This window comes from Topomyia yanbarensis, chromosome 3 (genome assembly GCF_030247195.1).
Source record: "Topomyia yanbarensis strain Yona2022 chromosome 3, ASM3024719v1, whole genome shotgun sequence".
NCBI lineage: Eukaryota > Metazoa > Arthropoda > Insecta > Diptera > Culicidae > Topomyia > Topomyia yanbarensis.
The window spans coordinates 426104068-426127476 of NC_080672.1; the positions used below are offsets into that span (position 1 = coordinate 426104068).

Below are 23409 nucleotides of genomic sequence, written 5' to 3' on the forward strand. Positions count from 1 at the left end.
TCTTCAAAAAAAATCATATTCAGGATCGGTGTCTTCGGTAAAGTTTGTCGCATTCTTGTTTGAAATTGTTTCCGAACAACTGTACAATAAATCTGATATGTATTAACACTTAAAAAATTCTGGTCGTCTCAAATGTATTGAATGAACAACGCATAGGATTCTTGTTTTACTAGCCCTTTTCAATGCTCTATACTTGAAGAAACAACCGCAAATTCTATCAGAAGATCGGAAAAGGAAATTTAGAGTTAGGAAGTAGATTGAGCATGTTACTATTTTTGAGTAAAAAAATACAAATTTTGGTGTAAAATAATTTATATCATCAATTTATTTAAAAGATATATTTTCATATCCATATCCATACGATAAAAAGCATAGACACCCAAAATGCAGCCCGTTTGATTGCAAATAATCAGTTCAAACGTTTATACTGAAAACTATTTCGCGGTACACTAACCATGGTCGATTAAAGGTCTAAATATTTCAACCCCATTGAAATTCATCAGAAAGATATGATTAATTATATGGTGAATATGTCGAGCAAAAGATGTATTTCTTGTATCGCGATTAATGAAATCGGCTATAAACAAGTCAATAACACTATTCGTAAGTATTCACGAGTTTAAGATCCCAACATGGAAATTTTCTTTATGAAAATACGAATCTTGAACCAAAGCAATGAAAGCCTTTCCTTCATACAGGAATCGAGATAGATTTATTATTGCTGTACGTTTATACTAAGAATAAATTTGTCCCACTCTAACTATTGTCGATCAGAGCTCTGTATATTACATTGTAAATGGCGTTTTACAATACGTAGAATTATGCTTTATATTTTTGTTTTTTTTTTTATTCTTATGCTACCCACGAAGGGTTGAATACAATACATGTCAAACTATTATCGGCAGCCGATTGCCCAGAGCAATCAATATATGACGAAACTACCCAGCAAACAATTTTGTAATAATATCGAAGATTAAACCGAGTTACACATGTAAATATACAGTACAACTTTGTAGAAAATATACGAACAAAAGTGGAGCCAATATATCCACATTGAAAAAATGGGTTTCAATATATGATATAAACTATACATAAATGCGAGTATGGTCGGTACTTAGTCTGAGTCCATATGACACGAAGCTTTACTTCCAAACTGACTGAAATTTTACACAGAATCGAATGCTTCAGTGCATAAGGAAATATAATCTCATTCACCAGCAAAATCATTCATTTGTTATATCTGGACAAAGTGAAGATAGAAGGAGGCATTTTTTACCTATTTTAAAGCATAAATGAACTGCGTATTCTATGTCTGCAGCATATTATCTCAATAATCCCTCTCAGAGCCGGAAATGAAACAAAATGCTGCTGAAGTTTAAATCGAAAATACCCGAATGAAAGCGATACACCGAAACAATAAATGACGAGGCAAACAAACAAAAAAATCCATTCAGTGCGGCAGGAACGGAATGATTTTCGTTTCTCTTTCAAGCTCACCCGAGGATGTCAATTTTTCTATGCTCTGGAACTATGAATGGAACTCGAAATATTCAAAAATTGGTTTGTGTTCTGTTTTGTAAAGCAATTCCGATGCGCAACAATGACTGATAACATGGATTGGCCCTGTAAAATTGCTAATTTGTTAGTAAAACGATTCCAAATCCCACAGCAATCTAATAAATGATGTCAACGTACCTGTTCCGCATATAGAAGCACCATATGGTGGGCAGAGAGTGTCCTTCGTCCCACTTGACTGCAGAAATGCAAAGAACGGATATCCGCAGGAAATAAATTACCGTTGCTGTTGCGCCGGACGACAAGGTAGAGTTCAAAATAAAAAAAAACAGCGAATACTTCGCCTAATGGGGGTGTTTCAAGTTAAAAACGATTGTACCACAATTCGATGTGGGACTTGACCTTCTGTTTCGGAAAACTTATTCATAGCGTAATTACTGTGTTAGTAATGCACAATCCTTTTGATATTGAAAATGGTTCCTAACTGGGAACATTTTTAATATCAAAACAGCGCACAATCTTGGAACTGGTAGACTAGGTAATTTACATCATTTTGCAGATTTGGTAAAAGAAAACGTTACTACATGATAGCTTTGGCCAGTGTTCAATTTCTCATTGTTATCGGCATTATTCAAATTACAGCTTATCGTATGTTATGGAAAATCCCTTCGAAAAATAATAAACAGTTATTCCAATTCGACTAATTGGCTATCAGTGAATCATGTATACATATTCAAACACGCCTCACTTTCAAAGGTAAAATACTTTCGCTATCAGCCCTACATTCAAATCCTCCATTCGTAGCGCCGCCATAGGACGATTAAACCTGTTTGCAATTTTCTGCCTAATTTAGCATTGTTATTGAACGATCGTGCCGCACGCTTCGGCTGCTTTCATTCTCATCATCAGCGAATAACATAGCAGCAAATTTCACCGATAAAACTCCCCGCGGTAATCGATCAGTTTGCCCAACGAGGGTGGTTTACTTTCAATTACCATCCATCCAAAGCCCCTTCCCCTTTCGAATCATCTAATAGAGATCGAATTTCTGACTTATGCTAGTTTGTACCAACCATAATAACAAGTTGGGCCACATACACTAAAACCGCCCAGCGTTTACTGCAGATAATGGTGATTGATTGGAGTGTGTCGGTCGGTTTTCGAAATCGCAACCTGTGGTCAGTGGGTCACTGTTCGAGACCCGATCACTTATTCGGTGAATAGCTTACTCGAAAGAGAGAACTGCAGCTCTTGATGCTAACTAAACCCATCCGACTATCGAATTATTATATAACGTTCAAATCGCCATCAATTGATTACGGATCATCGTGCAACCCTGGTTTTGTAGCAAAGCCATTTATCACCGGCTTTTTTCACGTTTGGTCTTTAATAACAGCGGCACGCAACCGCAGATTCGACGATGCACGAAAATATAAGTGCTTTCGGCTGACCGACTAGTCAACATGCTCTGATTCGAGATTACCGCTGTGAGCTGGTGTCTTATTGAACAAAATCAAATGTTTCCTAATAATGTGTTTATGTGGGGTACTTACTATGAAAGGTAGGTCGTGGATTGGTTACATGCGTTGTCTGGGTTACTATTTGAATGTTGGAGGCGGGCATAGCGTAGTTGGTAAATCGATTAGCTTGTACGCCACTCGCTTGGGTTCGATTCCCACCCCTGCACGTAGGTTTAAAGATTTTTCTAAAGAGATTTCTTTAACTCTAAAAAGAGGCGAATGACCCTAAAGATTTTGTTTCACAAAAAACAATCAAATTTCAATCTGGGTATTACTGATAGAACAAAACTAGCTTTTTCTGGTTTTTATCATTCACCATAAACTGGTTAAATTGAGGGGCATCAACCCCATAAAGTCAATTGTGTTTTATACTTTACTTGAAACCACAACACTGACGATGATAAATCGCGTCAGCTGATGCTTGACGGTCGAGCTAATTTTGTTCTGGTTAGGAATTCATTATCGTCTAACCTTGGGTTAATCCGAAACTAAAGTAGGCGGAACGATAGTGGCTTACAACAACACAAGTTTGGGCTTATCTGATAGTCTAAAAACGAAACTAAATAGAGCAGGTTTATGGATTTGTTGATATTTAGGAAATCATTGTAAACCCCATAAGTATTTGATGTTAGTTTCTTACGTGACTGATCGGACTAAAGCACTATTTAATTTTGGATTGATTGATTTTTTTCCAACCTCAACTCACTATCGCCCAACATCGTAAAATGTTATATGCACCCTACAGCTAACCTTCCCTATTTGCATGCTCTGCGGACTAGGTAGTCCAAGATTGAGTTGCATTCATCAGGAGGAAACATTACATAGTAAACCTGTTCCTGTGTATCCACTGGCTGCGATCATGTTCTTCGCTCATTGTATACAATAGGTTATGAAGATCATGGAACCATGAAAAACACACCGGTGCAATTTCTAGGTACTGTTAGCCTTTTTTTAGGTCTACTTGGAATGAATTTACTACAGCACTAATTACTGTCAGCAAGTTCGCGGAAATTAATGTTGCTATAGAAATAATAATTACGACTATTCTTTCGATCATCATCATTAGGCTTGCCATTACCAACACCCGTTACTGTTGTCTATAAGGTGATTACTTAGCATTTAGATGAATGGCAATTATTTTGTCACTACACTTAGTTGATGCTAGGTTAGGCAGTCCCAAAATTGGCAATGATAATGAGGGGAACGGTAGAAGGAATTGTTGAATTAAACAATTCGATTGCTGCCCATTTTTGTATGAAACCAAAAGTAGCCGAACGTTGATCGCTGTATTATTTATGCTCAAAAGATAAGCTTAACAAGTATACCGTAAATATACGGAGTGATCGCTGGGGTAACTTTGATTGTATATTGTTATAGTTAATAAATGAGCAGAATGGCTTTGAGATTAAAATGCAAAATACAAAATCTTTTATATTTTACCGATAATGCCGCTTCTTCCATATAATTCCTGATCTGAATAACTATCCACACAAAACAATTCAAATGGAATAATAACTGTAGCAATGATACCAAACACCTATCTCGATCCGCCTTATTTTGTTTTAAGAACGTTGTGTAATGCTACAAACAGGGTAATTGGCTGAAAGCCATTTGGTCAAATGTCGGTTGACGAAATCCAATTTGGCTGAATGAGTCGTTAATCTGGATTCCGTTTGTCCGAATGATATTTGACCGACTATCATTTGACCGAATGCCATTTGGCCAAATGCCATTTGGCCGAATGCCGATTTAGCCTACTGCCATTTGGCCGAGAATGCCCGAAACATGACGAAAAAACCATCGGGGACTCAAATGCGCAGATCGGGAGGAACGAAATCTTTCTTTTATGGAATGGAAAACTTCCACTCAACCACCAACGACAACGGACTAAGGGTGATAAATTTCGCCGTAGCCTATTTTGCACGGAAGAATATTCGGAAGCACAACGATCAACAGTTCTCGGATTTCATTGAGGAACCGAGGACCGACTTCGACTAGTGTGTTTTCGAAGATTATACCTCGACGGAGGAGTCAAATATCGGCCAACAAGCGATCATTTGAACGTGGCAACAGGTAAGAAACGGGTTCGACGTATTGACATTTGCTGAAGTAGAGGGAAGTTTTGTAAGGAATGATGCGTGGAAGTTTTACAAAACGATCAACAACATGAGAAGGAAAGCACCCCGACACCGATCATAATAAACAACTGGGACGGAAATCCTTTAACAGATCGTTTAAAAATGGCTAACAGGTGGATGGAGCAGTTTGCGTTGCTATTGAATGTACAAACGAGTAGAGAAGACACAAACAGAATGAGGATTGGTGATGATGGACAAGCTGATGAGTGACCGAGTATACGAAGCAATTCACTGCGTTATCACGATGGTATGGTTTGGGTGGAAGAAGAAAACCCTTTAGATTGGTTGAATATGCTCTATCTTCAAGAAGGGTCGCAACCACTAGTTAAATAACTATCGAGGCTAACGGCCCTCAATGCCGTCTATAAGCCACTCTCGTGTTCTATTGAGTAGACTTCGCCCGCTGGCTGAATCCTTTATCGGCGAATACCAACACGGGCTTTGGGAAGGCCGATCAACAACAGTATAGACTTGCAAGTGTGGTTTTCGAGGCGGCGTACTATCCAATGAGATACAAAAAGCTGTCTCAAATAATGATTTACATGGCTTTCCGACAAAACTGACTAAGTTGATTCGTATGCCGCTGGATGTGTCAAAATCAAACTTTAAAATGGCCGGTATGAAATTCGACTCGTTTGTAATGTTAGGGGGATTGAATCAGGGTGATAAACTCTCTAATTTATGGTTCAAAATGGCACTCGAATACTAAGTGCGATACTAAGATCAAATGTGCAAAGGAACGGAACCATCATCACGAGATCTCGGGCTTTGGGCCAAATTTAAAAGCAGGTGCCAAACCCGAGCTGAGTTTGTACCATTCGCAACGAGCTCCGTTACCTTATGCGCGTATCCCTTCTTGATATACTGGCTCCAAGTTTTTCGTAACACGCCTTTCAAGTGACTTCATTCTCCGGAATGCCATTTAAAAGCAATTTGTAAACAGCACGTCATTAGTTATCCTGACGATTTCACGAAACTCGGAAAATTATTCATGAATCCTTTCAATCATGGTGAACTAATTAATGATTCCTAATATATTTGTCATGACTCAATATCTGTTCTCGTGAAATAGTTCACAAATTAAAAAAAAATATTCATAAATACTTAGCTCGTGAAATAATTCAAAAAATCATAATCATATAATCGTTAATTGATTCATGATTCATACTATTATATATTAGTAACAACTCACCATTCATGATCGTGAAAAATTTTCATGTATTCGTGAACTACTTCATGGTTCTTAGTATAATAGTCACGACTAATAATGCGGGCTCGTGAAATAGTTCACAAATTCGGAAACAAAACAATTTATGTATACGTGAATCGATTCATGATTACTAGCGAATTAGTCACGACTGACCATTCGAACTCGTGAAATAGTTCAGAAAGTCATTACTCATGGATTCGTGAACTGGTTCATGATTACTTGTACATGATTCACGATCTATCTTGAGTGCTTTGATATTTAGAAGATATTCCTAAACATTTTCAATTTCATACTACTCTGCACATGGTCATGAAATTTTCATGTTAACTATTTTACAAAATTTGGTTTTAACTTCTAACGGCTAGTAATAGGCAGTAGATACTACAGATACTTCACACGTGGGGTAATGAGTCGCATTACCCCACGTGTCAAGTTCTAAAGTGAGCTTAAGACTAAAATGTCACGTTAATGTGAAGTGAAATTACGGAAATCGTACCTGAAATTCATGAACATAAATCGCGCTACCTTGTCAGAAAATCCGATAGTAAACTCATGAATAAAATAAAGGTGAACATTATTTGGGATGCCTTTTAAACTAATTCGTGATTAACGTACTATAAAGATGAAATGGTACTAGGCATGGTTTTGGTGCGCCAGGTCTAAGTATTTGTTTTCGAAGACCTCCGAGTTTACTTGAGAGATCACGTTGAATGCCAGTAGAAGCCGGCTATAGGGTTCAGCTCTCTTGACGACGTCTTATTAGTGTTAGAAGCCGTTTGGTTTGAAATTGCGAAATTTTCAAGAGTATTTTCCTGTTGCCATGCCAAGTTCCACCTCGGGTTTTATATCTGGAACAAAATTTCGCTAAGTCCTTCCGGGGATAGGCGTTAATGCCCTTTCCGTCCGATTTTCCACGTAATCCACCCAGGTGATCGAGGAGGAACCTGCGTTACCGCCTTTGTGCATATCCTTAGAAACACATAGCAGTTGGGGTTATATCCGTCAATATCGTTGAGCGTTCGCACTGTAAGGGTTTCTTCGATCGCCCTTTTGCCATAGTCGCGATTGATTTTGAAACAACATTCAACGTTGTGCGGTTGGCCTTCTGCTATACTCGCATATATTTATCGTTTATGTTTGGTTTTGTCGTTGTTCTGTTGCAATGGGTTCCAGGTCAATTGCCGAAAGCCATTTGGCCGATTGGTGTATGACCGAAATGGTCATTTAGCTGAATGTCCTTGCTTCATAGGCGATTCGACGTATTAACCAACCACAAAAGGTCGTAGAATTACAAATATTCGTAAGAAAACACAAACACGGGTAACAGAAAAGCGAATTTCGCGGTTGCGGTGTTTTGACCTTACTCCGTTTTTTTTTTCATTTATACCCACTCTCAAGATTTTGAAGTTTTCATTAGGGTGACTCACAAGAGCAATTCAACACAACAAATTGTATTTTTTAGCACTCAAGAATTGCCAAGATTTTATTCTTTATATTTTATTGGAGTAGTCCACTTGAGATGTGAAAACATAACTCTTTCTCAAATGGGCGTAAAACCTCTTCGTCTTTTCGTACCAACAGATATGAAATAATTCAAATGATACATTATTAGCTATATAAATGATATCCAAAAATAACATTTCTGATCTAATATTAAAATAACAATAAGCAATATGAAATATATATACAAATACGGGTCAAGTTTAAAAATAACACTTTATAGATGTTTAAGAGAAACACGAGATAAGATAAAATCAAAGAACGTGTAACATTGGTTGAAAATTTTTTCACATGCTTGCCATTGGTTTTTTGAACCCACAATTTGTTCTAGCAATAGGTGTAATGAAACAGGAGTAGGCCCGGAGCGTCCTGTGTCTAATGTTAATGTTGCGTTGGCTACGGAGGTTATAACCGTCTATATTGTCCAAGAGTAAGTCAGTTATTCAAGACCTATCATGTTGCAACTGTGCTCATGATTCAGTAGGTTTATTGGATCTCTCCAGGGCAACTGACATAGAGCAGAGCGAACAAATTTAAGCTGCACTGCATCAATGCGCTGTACTCCGCTGTGTTAAAAAGGCAAGCAAACGGCCGTCGAACACTCGAGTAAAGAGCGAACAAGAGCGACATACAACCCCTTTAAGCAATGGATGGTTGCCATGATATGAGATCACAGAAGGAAAATATACCATCTAGCACGACCCCAAGAGCTTTGATGCAGGTTTTTCAAGCTGGATCCTAGCAGCGAATAATGGAACATGATAGGGTTCCGTTTACAAGTGAAGGTGATAGTAGATCACTTCTATGTGTTCAGCACCGTTTTGTTTAGTTGACACCAATTAGTGAAGATATCGAGCTGCTGTTGCAGAAATTGGGCATGATTTAGTTCACAAATTCTGAGGCACAATTTACAATTATTAGTGTAGGAAAACTTTAAACATTACAAAGAAAGATTGAACTTTATTATTGTAAATTAGAAATAGGAAATGGTCCAAGGTGGCTTCCTCATGGTACACCAGAGGTAACGGTAATCATTTCAGAGATAGTATGTCCTAATTTCACTGACATTTCGCGACCAACGATATGCGAGTTTAGTCAGTCGAGGGAATATCCGTAAAAACCGAGATGCTTGAGTTTCGCTATACCAATTTTATGATTAATTTTGTCAAATACAGCAAACAGATCGGTTTAAATTACATCCGTTTGTTGTCCTTTCTTAATCTCTTGGACAGAGTTAAACATAATCGATGCTCTTTTTGACGGCTGAATAGATAAAATATTCATTCAAAAACCCATGTTAGGGACCATCCATAAATGACGTAGCATTATATGAGGGAGGGGGGAGTTTTGTATTTTGTGATGATGTGTGACGACAGGGGGTATGGGGTCATGTCATGCTACGTAGTTTTTTTAGTGGGGAATAATTAACATCGTTTTTAATTTTTTTTTTTAAATTTGCGGTGACAAGGGGGAAGAGTTACTGTCAAGCTACGTAATTGCCAGGGGGAATTTAGAGGATTGTGACGAAATGCTACGATGGCACAGTAGCACTCCATACAAAAGCTGGACAAAACCTCAAAAGTAGTTTAAAATGTCTGAAAATATCATCTAAGGGTAATTTTGGTGCGCTGAACTCGATTTTGATTAAATTAAGACGCTAAAATGAAAATTAGACATCCTAGGGTGGTTCTAAAAGTTTTTTTTTAAATTTCGCGAAAGTGAATTTTATCAACTTCTCAAAACAAATACTTCGTAAGTGAACAGAAACATTTTGATTTCCTTGGGTAGTCATTAGTAACGAGTTAGATAGGGTGGTTCCAATTTATCGAAATCTGGTGAATAAAAAATGATGTAATTTTATAAATTTGTTTGTAGATCTTCAGTCCAATCTGAATACCATCGTAGAAAAAATAATCCCTGCATAGCTCTTTTCGACTTATTTATAAACGTATGCGTTTAGAATAGTTAAAAAAAGCTCTCAAATCATGCTCTTCTATGCATACTGCAGCTAAGCCGCTCAATACTTTTCCATTGATTTTCAATTCCAATGATGATATGAATATCTCTCCTTGTGTATACTGACTTGGTTTTGCGTACAAAAACATCCTGAGCATTTTTACTATATTCCTGCCTATACTTTGCACTGTATGTGTATGCTTTGAAATAGAGGCGTGAGCGTTTTTGCATGAAACTCTCACCAATTTGGAAGTGAATTATTGAGGGAGATTTTGAATTTGATTGTTGATTGTGATAGATTCAATAGGGAGTTTGCACTTGAAAATAAATGTTGCATTACTGGCCAATAACTAAAAATCGGGTAAAAAGAACACTTCTCACACTCACGTGTTTACTTGACATCGGTCACCATTAAAGTTAACGACCAATACCTACCAAAGAGATAGGATTCATGGAAAGATATAATAATAGTTGCAGTTAGATTGCCTTGTTGGCTTGTATTTTTTTGAATTTTTCTATACTGCAGATAACTGTGAAAATGTAGAAACAAGAGTCATAGTTGCAAGACGGTTAAGGCAGACTTATATTTGTATCAAGGAAATCGCCCCAAACCCTGAATTTACAAGCAGTGTTCAGAAAAGAAATCCACCGGTGAATAATAATGCAAAACTTAATGAAATCAAAAAATACCATGCGTCTCCATGAAAAAAAAACTAATTTTACAAATGTCCAAATATCAACCTTCGGCGCAAAACGGCGCAAGATGGCACTATGATTTTTGAAAACTAGATAAAATTCTACGTCAGTTGTACTAGATGAGATCCTTCAACACGGTTTTACTGATAAAGAGATGACACTCTGAATGTAAATAAGTCCGCGTTAAACAACATAGTTATAATGACTTTATTGGTAACTTTTTAAATACTCCTTATTTCTCAAATCGAACTACACCATTGAATTCCTGAGATGATTTTCTATTAGAAACGCCTATATGTGTTGTTAAATTAACGTTGTAGTACCTATTGGAGCGAGATGAATTAGAATGAACAAAAACTTTTTGTCACTCAAATTCTTGCAGATTTTCAAGACCTTGTACGGTTCAAAAGAATGTAGCACTTATATTTTTCAATCGATTGACTCAAAAATTTTGCGAATACAGCTTTAGGTAATGTACATTTAGAAAAAAATACAAAAGGTGTGAAAATCGACATTTTGAAGGGTTTGACCGGCCCGGCCCCAATGTGGGATGAAACAATTTGAGTTGCTATTGAACGTATAAATGAGTAGAGAACACAAAAAGAATGAGGATTGGAGATGATGGACAACCTGATGAGTGACCGAGTGTACGACGCAATTCACTGCGTGATCGGGATGATCTGGGTGGAAGAAGAAAACCCTTCGGATTGGTTGAATATGCGCTATCTTCAAGAAGGGTCACACGCTCCAGTATAATAAGTATCGAGGCATAACGATCCTCAACTCCGCCTACAAGGTACTCTCTCGTGTTCTGTTCAACAGACTGCGGCCGCTTGCATAATCATTTCTCGGTGAATACCAAAGTGGGTTTCGAGAAGGACGATCAACAACGGATCATAGACTTGCGACAAATTCTGGATAAATTACGAGAAAACAAGTTACAGACTCATGTGAATCTCGAGGCGGCATACGATCCAGTGAAATGCAAAAATCTGTCTCAAATAATGCTTGGACATGGCTTTCCGACAAAACTGATTAAGCTGTTTCGCATGACGCTGGATGGGTCATAATCAAACTTTAAAATAGCCGGAGGGGAATTCGATTGACGTTAGATGGATTGAATCAGAGCGATGATTTCTGTAATCTATTGTTCAACATAACACTCGAAGGTGCGCTACTAGGATCAAATGTGCAACGGAACGGGGCCATCATCACAAGATCTCACAATAGGGAATTGGGCCACATTTAACGGTAGGTACCAAACCGGAGCTGATAATGGATAATGTAATAATGAAGAGTTGACTCTTCCAAATAGTAAAAGACTTGGTGTCGTCAGCAAAATTGTTCATAATATTATTTAAAACAAGTTGAAACAATGAAGGCTACATGAATGCAGTGTATCAAGATAAAAAACTTAAATATAACATTTAATGTTGCGTTGGCAAAAGAAGCTGGAACAGTCCATATTGTCCAAGAGTAAATCGGTTATACGCCGATCGCTGAATGGTTCAAGACAAATCAGGTTGCAACTAGAGATGAGCGAATGAATCACGAATCGATCGAAAGAATCGACTCTTCAAAAAGAATGAATGAACCACGATTTTTTTTAAAGAACTGCGATTCATCTAAAAAGTGACTAATTATTATGAGCCCAATGAGATCCTATAAAAACCGAATGAGTCGATTTGACAGTTTGCCATGATTTTGAATCTTTAGAGCGAATGAAACAAAATGAATGACAAACATTGAAGACTGTTTGTCTGCACGGAATAAAACATCAACAAAATAGCTGTTATATCCAACATAATGGTAAAATGTGTGCTTCAATCAACCGAGTAACATAAAATGAATTGAGTCCATTTTTGAAAATGAAACTATGATTGAAAATGACTGCAAAGATGTGTAACACGAAAGCGTTTCTTTAAGCCATGGGTTTTTTTCTTGTTTTTCTCAAACAATCATTTTTCAAAGAACTAAAACGGGTCACTGAATCGATCAAAAAAGTCGATTCATTTTAGTGTAAGAATCGGATACGGTTCACTCTCCAATCTGAATCGGTTTGCCCATCTCTAGTTGCAACAGTGTTCATAACCACGGGATTTATTAAAACTGACGTGGAACAAAACGAACTCAATGCGATGTACTCCGTAATGATAAAAAAGCAACCAAACAACTGCCGAATACTCGAGTAACGAGCGAAAGAGCACGTTATACAACGCCTTTAAGCAATGATTAAGTCATCCGGAATACAAAGCCAAGCTGTTTGGATGCTTGGAAACGATGTATCATATGAGATCACAGAAGGACAATGTGTTATCTAGCATGACCCCGAGATCTTTGATGCAGGGGCCACGTTATACCACCATTTCGAATCGACATTTTCATACAAGCTTGTATACAATAAACCTTTCGTTTCGAGATGCGCAATGTCACCCCAGGTTTTCCGTTTCAAGTTGGATCCCAGCAGCGAATAATGGAATATGATAGGGTCCCGTTTACAAGTGAGAACTAGTTAACACCAATTAGCGAATATATCGAGCTGCTGTTGCGGAAATTGGGCACCATTTAGTTTAGAAATTCTGAAGTACAATTTAAAATCATCGGCGTAGAAAACCTATAAGCATTTCGAAGCGAAATTGAACATCATTGATGTAAATAAGAAGTAGGAAAGGTCGAAAGTGGCTTCCTTGTGGTACACCAGAGGTAACGATAATTGTTTCAGAGAGTGTACCTTCTATTCTCACTGATATTTTGCAACCAACGCGATTCAAGCCCAGCCAATCGAGAAACTTTCCGTGGAAACCGAGACGCTAAAGTTTCACTATAGTGACTTTGTGATTAATTTTGTCAAATGAAGTAGACAGATCGGTTTAAATGTTTGATATCCTTTCTCAATCTCTTGGATGAAGTAGAAAGTAAGACAAACTAGATGGAGTAGTTTATTGAACGCTCTGGGAAAGAACCCGTGTTGATCAACGGATATGTAATGTAAACAGCAGCGTGACATGAAATCTATTATTATTAACTCGAAAAGCTTAAACGATGCACATAAACTGCGGTATGATACGCTCGTTATTTTTTGTGCTCTGGGAAAAGAATCGATTTATAGATATCTGGAAATGTTTCCGTAGATTGCTATAGTTACGAATGAAGAAGCGACGTTAGTTGCACAATTTTTCTATACGATCGATGGAAAACCATATGGGCCGGGATTGCATGAGCATTTAAGGAGTGAACATGCTTCTAGAACCGCCGCATCAGAGACAAATGATGGTAATCCAACGGATGGAAAGCACGATACATTATTCGTTGCTGAAAAGATTGCTAAAGTGATCACGGATAAGGCTGCAAATACGTTCAGTCGAGGATTCGTCATCACCTCCATTAAACATGGTACTTGAAAGCCCGTGTTCTTTCCTCTGCTCGTTGACGTTTTTCCAGAAGCTTTTTGATCGACTTTTAGTTTGTCCTGAAGCCATTGTTGATAAGCTGCGAATAAATTTCTGTTCAGCCGCTTGTATGAATTGTTGATAGACACGTATCGTTGTTGGAAATTGGTTGTTTGGTTGATTCAATGTTTAGACAACTTTATCGCTCCTTCTCTCAGTTTCATAGAAACAAAAATGGGACAAACCACATTCAGGAGTAGTAAAGCGAGTGATCTCCTTAAAGCTACAGCAAAGATTGTAGAATATGCTAGTTCGATTACCCTCGAGTATTTACTCATATTTAGAGCAAAGCGCAACGCGCGGTACAGATAGCCGATCAAGGAGACGAAGTGTGTCGAGCAAGAGGTAATTAGATGATGCAGTTCCACCGGAAGTCACCTGATATGAGTTTGAAGAAAATATACAATTTTGTCCCATCCTGTTCAAAATCTTCGCAGGTGGTGCTTGAAACAGCAAACCGCGTGCTTCAGTAGATCCATGCATGACAAACTCGAATCGGTGACCACACCGTCGATCTTAACATTGTGGGCAGGCATTTACACGTGGTAATTCTTTATAAAATACTTGTCGACAGTAATGTCATTTGCTTGCTTTAGATAGGATATAACAATTCTGATCTTATCTCAGGGTACTTTCGAGATATCTGTTACGGTTCAAAATTAATCCATTAGTCCTTTCGAAATGTTTAGAATTCGTCTCCCGAAAGAAGTTCAAATATGGTCCGACTGAGTTCAATGTATATAATTGTTTACACATTCATTTTATCGTCAGCTGGGTTCTTTTTCGGGAGAATTTATTTATGCACGAGCCTATAGTCCGATGCAAATTGTAACTTTAAGAATACAAATAAAGATACAGAAATTAAGCGAAATTTAAAAAATTAAAGGACGAGCCAAAGATTAGCAAAGCACCAATGTGGTCGCCTATCTTTACTCGATGTCTGGCTGGATGCTACAAATTTTCTTAGCAAATGGCAAAAATAATGTGCCAAAAACATAAACAAATCACAAAAGCATCGCTTGTGCAAAATAATGGATGGGTAATAACTGGAATGACGTGACGGTACTGGGACTGGTAATTCACTTCTAATGATATGCACCGTAATTAACAATCCACCAATCAGATCAGTGCACCTAAAAATTGTCTCCTCACTCATCCTCCTGAATAGCGTCAACTTATTTCACGAATCTATTCTTCATGACTTGCGACTGTAATTTAAACACAATAAGCACCAGTAAAACACGAACGAGCGATGATCCATTTTTTTTTTTGAATTCGGTTTTTTTTTTGGTGTTTTATTTACAAATTTTCAATCGTCGGAAATCAATACGGGTGATGAAAGAACAAATATTCAAATAAATTTTTCGAATTTTTTATGATAGAGACGGATACAATTCCTCAATCATGCTCCGTGCGCTGCCTTTATACACTGAGCGTCAGCTGATTTCACAAAGTCTCCCGAGAAATTTCGCTTTCGAAAGAGTTTCTGAAAATTAGTTTCCGCATTTTTATAAAAGTCATATATAATTCGAAAACGAAATCAAAATTGGCTAAAATTTATTCCGACGGATGTTCAATTTTCAATCAGTGCATTTCGCCCTCTGTGCACATTGCGTGAGGAAATAATAAGTCTGGGGATCTGCAAAATGTGTCGTTCTCATTTTTTTATACTTCAATCTTATTCACTTGTCTATGTAAAAATTTTCATTCTTTTAACCTATTCACTGGTAATGCTGCCAGCGGTTATAAATACCGTAAATTTCATTTTACATGTAACAATTTCATTTTACATGTGCAGGCCCGTATACGTACGCCGTAGTGTGCCGTTGGCCTGCTTGACCCCGCCAAATACACCGACCTTAGGAGAGCGCTCCAATCTTGATGAGGATGAATCATAAATTAAATTAGAATAATGATGCCATTTTCAACTGCATTGCGTCGATCACTGCGCCACCTAAAAACGTGTTCCAAGTCCGATTTATTCGGAATTTCAGTAGCGTTTCGGATCGAAACCTAACCTCTGTTATCTGTGATATTAGTGAAATATTTTAAAAATGCCACAAACAGAAACAAAGTATGGGATAGCTTAGGTTTAGAATGTTGTTACTAGGTTTGGATTTAATTTTTTGAGTCGGGAAATCCAACAGACCAAATAAATTTGAAAACTATGTCAATTTTTATGTATAAAAATGCAAATTTTAAAAGGCATTCGGCCAAATGAAACTCCGGCAAAATGGCATTCGACTAAATAACCTGACACTTTTGAAATAGATGCTGTATTGCGCGACTAGGAGTACGAAACCGTACATGGAAAAGAAAGGATCTACTTTGGGGTGTGGCGGGTGGACTAAGTACAGGTGCTCCAACAGCATCGAGAACATCATCGGAATTCAGTACTTTCAGTGCGTGAGGGGATGGAACAAGGCAACTAATGCTTCACTGCCAAGGAAATGAATCTCAACACGCAGCAGCAAACAGCGTCAACAAGATCTGGCAGACAGACATTCTTAGTATTTTTAATTTTACTTATTGTGAATACTTAAAAGATCCACGGCTCACTTGCATTGAGCCGGGTCAAATAAAAATCGGCTTCCATGGTCCATTGCAGTTGTGTCTATAATATCGTGTTATTTGTCTAATTTCGGTTCTTTGGATCAATCTCTGATTTGGTATTGCAAATTAGACGTCGTTTCTATCCGTTGGAGTTTGTTTACGCAGTGTGCGGTTCGTTTCTACTTAACTCTTCCGATAGGGTTTCTATCTGAGGATTATTCTGCTAGTTGAAAGTCATTTGCTGGTTGATTATTTGTCAATTAAGCTCAATATTCGAAGTTATATGAAAAGATTTACAAAATTGCGTATTACATGAACTGTATCATAAAAGTTAAAACATATTTCATATTTTTGTGAACTATTTCTGGAACACGAATAGTGAATGGCAACCAAAAGGGTACGGTAACTATATCCCATTTTTTTAACTAGTTCACGGACAAATATCAAGACCACTTTGATTTTGCGACCCTAAAACTAATGTAATATAATGAATGGTAAATTAGTTCACGTTCATGGAGTCGAATCGCAAATAATGTTTCTAAATTTACAATATATCAATATTTGGTCTATGATTAATATTCCAAAAGTTAGAAACTAGCTGAAACCATAACTGAAGTTCAAAAAGAAAGAAATATACTCATAAATTATAGCAAAATGCAGGCGTTAGGGAAGAAAAAATTAACATGAATTCAACACATACGATTTTTGCCAACGGTCCTGTTTGCGTATCGTAAAAAAGTCAATAATTCAGAATTCATGTTCACGAATCTGAGAATACAATTTCTTCATGTAGAAACATTCCAATGCAGGTTAGTATCCTGCTTCCCATTGCTTCTTATAGAAAAAAATTCGACCAAAGTAATAAAAAGGATATGTGATTTGAAGTCGAATGACATCATCTCCGCATCCTTTCTATCACGTTACGAGACACGAATGTTGTTGAACTATCTCTATGATCCGTATTTACATCTGCTATCTTGACAAGTTTTTTTTTTTCATATTCAATGCTATGTTAAATTCGATGCATGTTTTTCAACTTTTAAATTTATTTTATTACTTTGTTCGTATCAGAACATACGAAACTATTATGCAGATGACTCTTTTTTTTCTAGCACCAGTAAATAACATTGCTCCCACATAAACAGATCGGATGTATTCGGTAGTCGGTACTATGCTCGTCACGAGGATTGAATTTCCACCGCGCATGACTTCTCCAATTTTGTTCCTCTCATTGTTGTCCTCGGAAATATTGTTTACATCAGAATTACAACCACAACGTGCCGTGGTTTGTCTCCTTTCAGGCAGTATAAGACCGGCTTCAGTTGTACTGGAAAAGAACAGTCATGGGAGCATGCCCAAACCAACCTCTCCGATGGAAATTCGCTCGCTCTCTTTTGTCAGAACCAAGAAATAAAATATGTTTTTCACTTGCGAACTTAGTAACGAAGAAAATTCCGCACTGTTGATATCCTTATGGCCCCAAGTTCTCATGGCACTATTTTGTACAATTTTGGCAGCTTCCTTGTTGTTCGTAACAAACAGATCTTCCACATGTATAGTTTCGCTAAAAAGTACCCGTAGCAGTAAATGATCATTAGTGTTCACATCCCCTTCATCCAGCTCCTTTAAAATCAATACTATAATCAGTGGGACCAGCAACAACAGCAAATCGTGTCACAATGCAACGTCGGTGATAAGAAGCAAAACGAAATGTGAAAATAATCTGATTAGAGGTGCTGCTAGTATCATAATGCAACAACAATCACCGGTTGGAGCTCGCCGGGTTAGAACCGATCTGCAAACATCCGACAATGTGTTCATGCAACCGACCCGATCCCGCGTCAGCTCCCCGAGTATGCTGCTGCAATCACGCCATCAAAATCACCACCACACAACTGGACAATCACAAAGGACCAGTCTCTTACCGGTAGCCGGTGGAAGTAATTCCAACAGCCCTAGAATCACAATCCTTCCTAGCAGGACACCTGCGGGTATCACCCTAAATCGCGTCAGAAGCCAAAGTTCCGGTGCAAACATTTCTAATGCTGCCGAAACAGCAACGTTTCCGAGAAGTCCTTCGAGGGCAATAAATTGTGCGAACGAAGTGACGAATGGTGGTACCGCATCAACAGCAGCGAGGTTTGCCTGCACTCAAACTAAATAATGTGCCATAGTTTATATTGATTTTTAGTCGCATCAGTGAGGTTCGTTTTGTTTTATGATGTTTTTTTGGTCCCATCGAGCTCGAGCGGTTTTCAGGTTAACCGGTAACTGGAGTATTGGGTTACCGTTCAGTTGGTGCCGGTTTTATGTCATGGGCATGATGTCATGCGAAATGATTCTGATTGACACATTTGGGTTGCGTTTTTTTTTTCTATTTTTTTGTTCATGCATTTTACCCGCTCGTGTTACATTTTTCATTTCCCATTATAAAACTACATATTCTAGAAATGTTTAACAATTTTTTTAACCTCCCCTACTTTCCTCTATTACAGATCGCAATTGCCCACCAGGGCTACCCGGCTGCTGACACGTCGCCTGCAGAACAATGCAACCCCGACAAACTGCGGAATCGGTGGTGGCTCCGATAGTCCCCGGTCGATGGACAGTTTGCCCCGACGAACGACCCTGTCTGCAGCGTACAAAACGGCCACCCTCAATCAGTTCAACGGTATGAACAACAACAACAACTTGGACTCGGCCTCGACGGCTACCAATTCGGCGGAAGATCTTACCTTGCTGGACAAGTCCCTGCGCAACTCGATGCTGCACGATGTAGTGCACTTCAAGAAGCAGCTGGTGCGGCTCCGTCGGATTCTACAGGAGGTAACGAATGGGATTTCATTTCGTAATTCCGTTGTCTCTGTTCACCCGCGATGTAGCGAATGGCACTATTTTATAGTCAAAACGGAGTGCATGAACCAAATGTTTTAATATTTTTTTGTGTGAATAACCTGATCATTGTTTCTTTTTGCATTTAGGTTGTACTGATTAGTAGGTTACGTTTTATTTTATTTTTCTTTATTTTATTTGCATATTTCTGTCTTCCGTTCTTCGCTCCTGTGCGTAATCCGTTCTCTGTTGCCCATTATGTGTCTGCACGTTACCAAAAAAATTAAACCAATATCGAAGGATGAAGAAAATTTGATGACGGTATGTTTTCCATGTATTGTTAAAACATGTTATTCCGCACCACCAAATTTAAAACAAATGACAAAATCTTCCTAATTCTGAATGCTCTCCACTTCCAGACCGATACTCTCAACCCATTTGAAAACAATAATGGGCAATTCTTCACAACCACGCCGTCAGCCACAACGACGGGAGTCGCATCGCTGCTGCTGGAGGATGGAACACCGGCCGCCGGAACCAGTATCGCCAGTGTGGACAGCAAGCAGCAGGAAAATCTACTGATCAAAGAGTCCGGCGTGGTGGCACTGGCTCTGCTCGAGGACCAGCGGCAGGAGCTGGCAGATCTCAGAAGACAGGTGGTTTACCTTCAGGTATTTGCACGTTCAATTTCCTGTTTATTTATTTATTTTTTCTTCGATACATCAGAACATGCGGAACCTCTTAGAGATACTTTAATTTTATGCTCCGGCAATGGACGTGACATAGTTTATTTGGAAATTACATTTTCTTCTATTCGTCATTGAAAATGAAAATTATGTCAAGCCACATGCTGGAAGGTGAATGCGATTTAAACTGCCTAAAATTTTCAATTATTCGTATATCCCAATAATTCGGATCAGAAGGTAGTTGCTACTTTTAAATGATTTCTATACTTTCAATATGTTTTATGTTGTATTTCTATCAAACTTTGTAATGTATTTATTGGCTTTACGTAAGGAGGCGTTAAAAGTTTTAATTTTAAAACTTGATTTAACAAGAATGCTTTTGAATACGACGAATAGTTTTGAATGGATCATCCAGAATATGTATACAATACAATAATATTTCCACCGTTGAATTTCAAATCAGCTGGGGAACAGTTTTCCTAGAAAATGAATTACCTTCGTTGCCATTTAGCAACGACTATGGATTGTCTTTCTCACCGTGGTTGATGACTACACTCATTTACGCTGTTCGATGTCGATTGTGTTGTTGTTTTAGTTGTTGTTGCAGAAATTTCGCTGCTTCTACATAAGGCATTCCGTAATGCTGGGGAAACTTCGTGCATATAGTTTTCTGAGTCTGAGTAGTATCGTTGCTATAGTCAATATATACGATCGTAGACTGTTCCAAACGTCTAGATATCAGCTCCCGAACCACTGGACGAACTATTTCTGGTGTTATGCAATATCAATTCTCAAAAGGAAAAATTAGATTAAACCAATTTGCGGCTTAAGGGCACAACACCTAACTTAAATTAAGCTTATTTTTTGTGTTTCGAATTCATCTTGTCAGTAACTAGCGCCAACTGGGTGTCTAGTTAGACGATTTATCCAAACTAGTACCCAAATTAGCCACTAATTACACGAAAAAAATCCGCTCATAAATTCATAAACAAAAACACACGATTTCGTGAACTGAATGAATAACGAAAATCGCGATCAATTTAATGAAATTATAAATAAAAAAGCTCATTTTCATAAAACTATGTCTGTTTTCAAAAAACTAATGCGCACAAAAATATATATAGCGTTACATTATAATGTTTGGTTGGGTTACTTTGATTGTTCCCGAGGTATGCTTATTTTATTACGATTCTTGTTCATACTTTGGGGATTACTGGTTTATAGTATATCAATTAAAACTATGTTTATGATATCAGGAGCTTAGCTGCGAGTGCCGTAATTTCATATCACGTTACTGTGATATTTTATTCAGTAGTTCACGATCGGATTTTTTTGGTAGATTACCATGATTTTATGTTCATGATTTCAGAGTTTTAGTCATTTATATTCACGTTTTCGTAATATTTCATTCACGAGTTTCGTGTTGGATTTTTCTGGCAGAGTAGTGTGACTTATGTTCATGATTTCAAGATCTCAGTCACGATTTCTGTAATCGTGATATTTTAGTTATAAGTAGAATGATTTGTGTTCTTTCGTAATGGATTCCACTTCTCCGTATTTCGATGCACAAAAAATCCATTGAAATTTTGAGTACATATTTCAATATTCGATTGGAAAATTGTTAAGCTCTTTAGAAACATAATTTGGTTTCCTTTTTATTCAATTCGTTTATTTGATAAAGCACGTTTGCGTAAGCTTAAAGGTGCCAATTTGGTTTTGTTTTACATTTTAAATCACTTAAAACTAGGAGATTATATAATTTAGGGGGTAATTTAATTGTCGTAAGATTAGGGGGGTCATTTAGTTTTTATGGCAATATGGGTTGACATATTAAGCAGAGAGATTATTGGAGCAAATAATTTTTAACTAATGGGGACAATTTTACAACTATCTTAAAAGTAGGAATAACTAGAGGGCGTGATTGAATTTTGTATTTTGTAAAGATTCAGGGAGATCAATTATGTGGTTTTATGTGGTAGTAGAGCTTGGCATTTTCAACGAGATTGTGTAATACAGGGTGTTTGGTTCATGGTTAAGAATCTCTCGGGGGGTGATAGACTGTCATATTTGGAGAAAAAAAATGTTCTGCACATATCATCAAATCTCAATCGTTACAGAGTTATTGAACTTTTTGTGTAAAAAACTTATTTGTCTTAAAATACCTCTAACTTTAAAAGTATACTTTGTATTTTAAATGTTTTAGTTCCATTCTAAAGGTGAGAAAATTTCGCATTTAGTGATGCCCTCACATGTTTCACCTAATGAGTTTAAGTAGCCTTTTCAAAGTAATTTATTGAAAATTAAACAATTTTAAACGATTTTTCGTTCATTTCTTGAAAATCCTAATAGTTAACCTCATCATTTTAATAATTTAGATTGTTAGTCTTGATGAGCTGCTTAATTCGTTCTTTGACATCATGTCAAAGTCACTTACCTTTTCTTATTTTCACGATTTTGGGTTATTCAACTTGGATATTTTTATCTCATTTTCACTAGTACCAGCTCTAAATGCAAAATTATGGCACTTATTGTACTTTTTTCTTTTTATTATAAAGCCAGGAAAATTTTACAGTGAAAAATGTATTAATACCTTTCAGTTAAGTGAATTTAAGTATTAGTAAAGTATTCTTTTAAAAGTAAATTAGTTTAAAGTTAGTGCTATTATTAGCATTTCCGTTAATTTTCTTTAAATAGTAAATAATAAACTTCACCATTATTATCATGAAAATAATGCATCTCAGCAAGCTCTACAGTTCTTTCTTTGACTCCATTCAATTATCTCTTTTGGTTTCGACGCAATATCGTTTTTATCACATCGTTTCATATGCAAAAATAATGATTTCGAACCCACTACATTTGCGGCGAGGTCATGCTCTGTTAACTATTAAATAGCAGCAAAATGAAAAGAGATATAGACAAAGTGTCAAATAAAAAGTTATAGAGAACATTAAGGGACATCAAATGAACAATAGTAACGATAAATTTTGTTGATTAGTAATTAGAATAATTAAAAAAACTCTCCAAAAAACACAAATTTTGAGTTATTTCGTTAGTAAAAAATCATTTAGTACACTTAACTAAAAGATATTTGTACATACACTGATAGGACATTTTCTCAGCTTTCCAATGAAATCTTGTAAATAACGATATAAAGCATATTTTTTAGATTAGAGTCTTTTAAGCACTTGCAAGTCGGTTACAGGAAAAGTATAGTAATGAAATTACAAAAAAATGAGAAGAGATAGAAAAGAACAAATTATGAATCGTCCTAAAACCCAACTTTTGGATAATGGATATTGCTATAAATATACTTCATTATTTCGAGAAAATTAGCAAAAACCTCCTCAAAAACAC

General features: G+C 37.1%; 1 protein-coding gene across 7 annotated transcripts in view; it reads left to right on the top strand.

Moving 5' to 3' along the window:
• LOC131693044 (probable serine/threonine-protein kinase nek3) overlaps positions 1-23409 on the top strand; it is a 293881-nt gene that overhangs the window by 253787 nt on the left and 16685 nt on the right. For 4 of the 7 annotated variants that reach the window (XM_058980521.1, XM_058980522.1, XM_058980516.1 and 1 more), the window contains 3 exons: positions 19033-19363; positions 19670-19690; positions 19789-20040. In XM_058980521.1, coding sequence (XP_058836504.1) covers positions 19033-19363; positions 19670-19690; positions 19789-20040 — 604 coding nt within the window. The remainder of the gene's footprint in view (positions 1-19032; positions 19364-19669; positions 19691-19788; positions 20041-23409) is intronic. The other 3 variants (XM_058980523.1, XM_058980517.1, XM_058980519.1) reach the window with 2 other exon arrangements.